The sequence below is a fragment of the Callorhinchus milii genome, unplaced genomic scaffold (assembly GCF_018977255.1).
Source record: "Callorhinchus milii isolate IMCB2004 unplaced genomic scaffold, IMCB_Cmil_1.0 Scaffold12, whole genome shotgun sequence".
NCBI classification, from domain to species: domain Eukaryota; kingdom Metazoa; phylum Chordata; class Chondrichthyes; order Chimaeriformes; family Callorhinchidae; genus Callorhinchus; species Callorhinchus milii.
The window spans coordinates 14,402,313-14,408,319 of record NW_024704753.1 but is presented as its reverse complement, the minus strand read 5'-3'; the positions used below and the strand labels follow the sequence as shown (position 1 = coordinate 14,408,319).

Genomic DNA, 6,007 nt, shown 5'->3' with positions numbered 1-6,007 from the left:
ATGCATCAGCTGATGTTAGCAGTTGGTTTTGGAGGGAGAGTTTGAAATGGCCGACTCGGAGTCTGGACCAACTGAAGGTGACAAAAACTCCCGTGTCGCCAAGACAGTGAAGACAACCAACACCAACATTTGCCACAGAACGCAGTAAGTTGTCGACCATTGCATAAGTGCGTCTCTGCTTCTCTCTTCTGTTAGGACAGGCTTGATGAGACTTGCTCCTCTTCAATGGCCTTCTTCATGTAAGATCTTATGTTCTTAAGTTCAGGCAATATACCATTGAATTTCAGAGACGTCAGCTGATCACTGTTTAACAGTAAATCTTTTGCCATTTTAACGCTGCGTGGATCAAAAGAATTGTACTTCTTCACAATGCACTTCTCAAGACAATGAAAGTAAACGTTGGACAGTTTAACGGCCAGACGCCTTTTGCCTTTAGAGTAGAATTCTCTGGTGTCCCGGGTTCTTCAAGATCAAACTAATATTTCCTTGGTCGTTCGGTAATGGCTTGCGACACCCGTAACACATTTTAGGTTTCCGCTTCAGTTTGCTGAGATCAAGAACCTCAAAACTTCTCGGTTTATCTGAAATACGAAGCAGAACATTTTGTCAGTAGTCATTTGGGGCAACGGGAATGTAACTAATTAGCGTCTGCCTATCTCTCTGATTATCTGCTTGTACCCCATTCCTCTGCTCACCCCTTCTGCTCAGCTAACCTGCTGTGTAGCCTCCACCCGTTCACACCACCATCAGTGACTGAGCCTAACCTCTGGAACTCCCTGCGACTGCTCCTCTACTTCACCCCTTTCTCCATCTGTCTTTAAATCCAGTGTTAAAACCTATCACTTCAACTGCACCTGTGGTCATCTCCCCCTTCTCCCTTGCTTGGAGTCTAACCCCAACTGTGACCTGCTCTGAGACACTATCCTGCAGTGAAGAGCGATGTATAAATGTAAGCTGTTGTTTTTGCGGCCATTCGGTCCGTCCTTGTCAGAAAGAAATGAGGAGTTTGTGAAAGGGACAAGCAAGTGACTTCACTTGTCAAAGAGCTCAAATCCCAGTGACAATTAGGAAGTTAGGAGAAGGAAATACTGGTGATGAGGGAAGGACAATGGAGCAGACAGCACAAAATAGGATAGTCAACAGGATGTGGTTGAGGAGAGAAAGAAGAGGAAGTGAGACAACAGATAGGTTGGAGTGAGATAAAAAGCAATATGCTTGCTGTTTGTAATAGTTTCCTGTTCCTAAGAGGTTTTTTTTTGTTCAGTATTTGAGTCAAATATGCACTGAAGCATAATGATAGCATGTGGAGTCAGTGAAAAGAAGCAGAGTGAATAGCAAGCTGGCTACAAGACAAAAAACAGAGAGTAGGGGGTAAAGAGTAGCTACTCAGACTGGCAGAGGGTGGGAAGTAGTGTTCCACAACAACAACAACAACAAGATTCCATTTATAGAGCGCCTTTCACGTCGGGAGGACGTCCCAAGGCGCTGTACAGTTGGGTCAGGACCCAAGCGTTGGGGGGAAATGGTCAGGGTGAGGGGAGGGAAGGGAGGGAGCGAGGAAGGGGTAGAGAGTCGAGAGGGGAGCTGAAGGCACTGTCAAAGAGAAAGGTCTTGAGACCGGCCTTGAAGGAGGAAAGGGAGGAGGCACAAGGATCGGTATTGGGACCACTGTTTTTCATAATTTATAATTTTCATAATTTACTGTGGACCCACCTGGCTACATTTATTACGTTTAGAGAGCAACCTGCTCCCGTTTTTAATTACCTTCTGGGTAAAGAAACATTTCCTGGTATTTGTCCTGCTCTTTGCGAATCTAAACCTGTACCCTCTTGTTCTCCTGTCCATGCATCCTAAAGTGTTATTCTGAGATCAATCGTATTGGACCTGTTCAATTTAAGGACCCTTTTTCTGTTCTTAAATAGTTTTCTAGTCCTGATTTTGAACTTAAGTTCGATTCCCGGTAGGGTGAAATGTTAGGCAAGTAATAATAATAATAATAATCCTTGCATTTGATATATAAGCAGTAAGCAATAATAATCCTAATAATAGGATTTTGGGGTTCAAGATGCTTTGAGACGTCTCAACAATGTGATTAGGTGCTGTATCAAATGCAACGATTATTATTATTAAAGAAATGGCTTTTTCTAACAACCCTTGAGTTAGCGTACATCAGGCCCTCTCCTAGCTCCGCTGGGGAGATTTACGTGAAGCAATGCATTCTCATGCCCCAGGCTGTGGAGTCCTGTAGCTCAGTCGTTAGAGCACTCGCTTCACAAGGGAGAGACCTGGGTTTGATACCCGGCGAAAAGTTTCCTTACTCCACACGCCTCTGTTTACCTAGCAGTAAGTAGGAACCGAGTTGTTAGTCGATTAGCGGATCGCTTCTCCAGGGATAGTAATTCCCTCAAAAAAAAATTGGTCACTTCTATCTATGATTGTTTGTGGGACACTATTGTGCACAGTTGGCTGCCATGTATTACCTACAAAATATGCAGTCAATTCACTTTACAGTATATTCTGTGAAGCGCTTTGCGACATCTCGAATACGTGATAAGGAGCTATATCAAATGCAAGGATTATTATTATAACATTATCATACAGGCAAACAAATACAGTGGGTTTAGCTTGTGCTTCCAAAAACAGTCACCAAACTGAGGTATCCTGATGACAAGTGGAAAGCAATTGCAGAGAGACATCAGAGAGGAAGCATGCAATGGTACAATATGTTCATGATAACTTCCTCACAGGTTACGTAGGATTTCTATTCCCATAATAAGCTTGGTTACCTGGGCAGTAATACGAGCCAGCACTCGTACATCCTGCTGAGAGCTTTCCTTTGGATCTTCCAGCCTTCATTGGTGCAACTAAGGCAAAAGCACAATAATAAGCTCAGTGCATAGCCTTTAAACTCACTTCATTTCTTATCATTCAATGGCCAGCGCCATCATGCTGGGATGTCCATCCACCCGTTTCAGCCTCAAAATATACAGTCACTCAATTTTACAGTGTATTCCGTGAAGCACTTTGAGACATCTCAAAGACATGATAAGTCGCTATATCAAATGCAAGGTTTATTAGTAGTTGTAGTATTGTTATTATGTCCCAGTATCTTTGACAGAATGCAAGCTACAAACCAGGAGGATCTCAGCCTCTTATTGACTAATAGTTAACTATTGAACCCAATTAATTCTATCTACCTCAACAACCTTCTCTGTTACTGTATTCCAACAAACCGTTCTCCCCATTTTGATTCAGTTGGTAGCTCGAAGTCAGAAGCTTATGGGTTCAAGCCCCACGCTGGGACTTTGAACTCACAGTCCAGACTCTTTTGAGTGCAGTGTTGGGGGGAGCACTGCATTATCGGAGGTGCTGTCTTTAGGAATGGGACTTTGACTGACGTCCTAATTGCCTGTCCTCAGGGTTTCCGAACCAATATTTGATAAGAGAAGGGAATGTTTTGAATTCAATTCTTCAGAGCCCTGTACTTAAATAGTCACTACATTTTACAGTACAATCCTATGAAGTGCATTGAGAGATTTTTTGACAATGTCATAATAACAATCCTTGATTTTAATGCAACGCCTTTGATGTCAATAGGATGTCTCAAAGTGTTCATAGGAGTTTCTGTAAAGTGTAGTGACTTGGCCAGTACATCTTGCAATAGTGAAACTCCCTTCTCTTTTAAAGTAGAAACATGGGATGTTTAACGAGCACCTTAACAGCCAGACAGGACCTTGGGTCAACTTGCCAGTCAAAGGACAATATCTCCGAAATGGCAGCACTGCATTGGAGTCTTAGCCTAGACTGAGTGACTTTGAAGTCCCAACATGGGGATTGAACCCACAGCCTTCTGACCCAGACACGATATCAAATCCAAGGATTATTATCATCATCATACTTAGAACTTGGTTGAGCCAGAGTAAGCCGGTTTGACGTACGATATTTAGAGAGAGTCCGGCTGAAGAAGAAAAAAAGCTGTTGTGCTCACCACCAAATCTGGCAATTTATATTTCGAACTGTTGATGAAATTAATTCTCTGACAGAAACTTGTCCCGATAATAGATCCACAAAAGATCTTGGTGTTCATACTGATGCTATTACTGAAAATCAATACAATCTGCAATTTGGCAATGCATTTGATTACTTGGTACCATAATAATCCTTGCACTTGATATAGCACACAAGTCTAGGTTTGCAGTTAATAAACTGCTGTATCTATTTATCTCAAAGGACCTTCAGTTAATTTTCTCAGGCTACAAAATTACCCTATAAAAATGGAATCGGAAAAACTTGCTCCAAGCGTTACAGAACACATTATGCACGTAAGCAAATAAGTTACACTTTTATGGTCTAATTCACTTGCGAGTTTCATTGGAAAGTGAGACCTTCAAGGGTTGAATAAACCAATGGTTCCAAGATCATGATTTATGATCCAATCCTCACTCCCTGCTAATCCAGACTACATTGATTTTATGTTATTCTGCTTTTCAATCTCGAAGGACGATTTATAATATAGTATAATAATATTAATAACTTTTGTGATTGCTATAATTACTTATCACGTCGTTGAAATGTCTCAAAGCGCTTCAGGATATTACTGGAAAAGGTAATTATTGAGTAATTGTAGGCAAAGGCAGTAATTAATTTGCACGAAGCAATGTCCACAAACAGACATAAAGTGGATAATCAATTTTATCTGGGGGGATTGTTGACCAGGACACTGAGAAAATTCCCTTGTCTTTTCAAGTAGTAATATGCAATCTTTAACAAGCACCTGAACAGGCAAATGGGACCTCGGTTTAACATCTTATCCAAATGACAACACCTCTAACAATGCAGTGCAACCCCAGCACTGCACCAGAGAGTTCAATGTCCTGACATGGGGCGTGAACTCATAACCTTCTGACTCAGAGGCGAGAGTACTACTGACTTCTGACTAAGTCAGGTTGTCACCTTACAATTGATATTTATACAGCGCTCAGAAGGATAATTCAAACCATTACACATAACTGGCAAATTAATTGCCACATTCACCTACAAATATCTGCCCTTTTCGGTGAATCCTTTTGAGACATCTCGACAACATGATAAGGTACTCTATCAAATGAAATAATTATTTTTATTATTGATTGAGGTACAAGTGAAAAAAGAGTGCCGTCATTGAAAATGAAGGGAGGAAGCCTCAGTCATCAAACTCTATTTCAAACTTAAATGAAAGATTTGCTACACCTCCTCCCGAATGGCACAATAGTCCCCAAGAGAAGCAAATTATGCAATACTCATCTTACCTGGTTTCTTGCCTATATTTATTTGGCAGTCATCCAGTTCTGTTTTTAGTTTTGATACACCTTCCTGCTCCTCCACTGGGGTTTCGATTTTCTGGGATAACATCTTCTCCTTTGCTGGAGTCTCCTTTGTATCGCTCATCTTCACCTGATGCTTTAACTTGGAGGTTGCCTCCACTTTATCCACTGGAGATTCTGCTTTGGGCTTCCTCTCCATTTTCTCCAATGGCACACTAAATTCAAATTTCTCCAAATTGGGAGTTGTCTTCATTTTTTTTCTCGGTTGCTTCAACTTGGAAGTCTCAAGGTTCTTCACTGGTTGCTCCAAATGAGAGGCCATCTTCATCTTCTTCACCGGAGGCTCAGCTTTGCAAGTTGTCTTTTTTTTCATCGCTGAAGACTGTCTTTTGAAGAAGTCTGATAGTTTGGGGGTTAGCTCTGGTTTGAGGGTTAGCTTTGGTTTGGGGAATACAGTTGCTTTCTTCACTGAGCTCCCGGAATTGTGTGATTTCATTTCTGGAATGTGTTTTTGTTTTGCTTTCTTTATTTGTGTCTCCGAATGATAGCTTCTCGCTTGTTTCCTCACTGGAGTTTTGGGTTCCCCACTTTTCTTTGCTGGTTTGTTCAAAATAAAGAATACTTTGTCAGAGGCAATTCCAGAAGTTGATTATTATCAGAGTGTTATTTTCTGAATTAAACTATACAGTCAAACTCTATTTGCT

At 41.3% G+C, this 6,007-nt stretch overlaps 1 protein-coding gene across 1 annotated transcript; it reads right to left on the bottom strand.

The window, feature by feature from the left end:
- Positions 1 to 432: 432 nt before the first annotated feature.
- LOC103176659 lies at positions 433 to 5,676 on the bottom strand. Its single transcript, XM_007890333.2, has 3 exons — positions 5,289 to 5,676; positions 2,787 to 2,864; positions 433 to 581 (listed from the first exon to the last, which is right to left on the bottom strand). The coding sequence occupies exons 1-3, from the start codon at positions 5,674 to 5,676 to the stop codon at positions 433 to 435; spliced, it is 615 nt and encodes a 204-aa protein (XP_007888524.2).
- Positions 5,677 to 6,007: the final 331 nt, after the last annotated feature.

Coding starts and splice junctions, on each gene's coding strand:
- LOC103176659 (XM_007890333.2), bottom strand. CDS start 5,676: ATGAAAAAAAAGACAACTTGCAAAGCTGAGCCTCCGGTGAAGAAGATG. Junction 2,865..5,288: donor AAATATAGGCAAGAAACCAG/GTAAGATGAGTA, acceptor CTTTTGCCTTAG/TTGCACCAATGAAGGCTGGA. Junction 582..2,786: donor TGGCTCGTATTACTGCCCAG/GTAACCAAGCTT, acceptor TTCGTATTTCAG/ATAAACCGAGAAGTTTTGAG.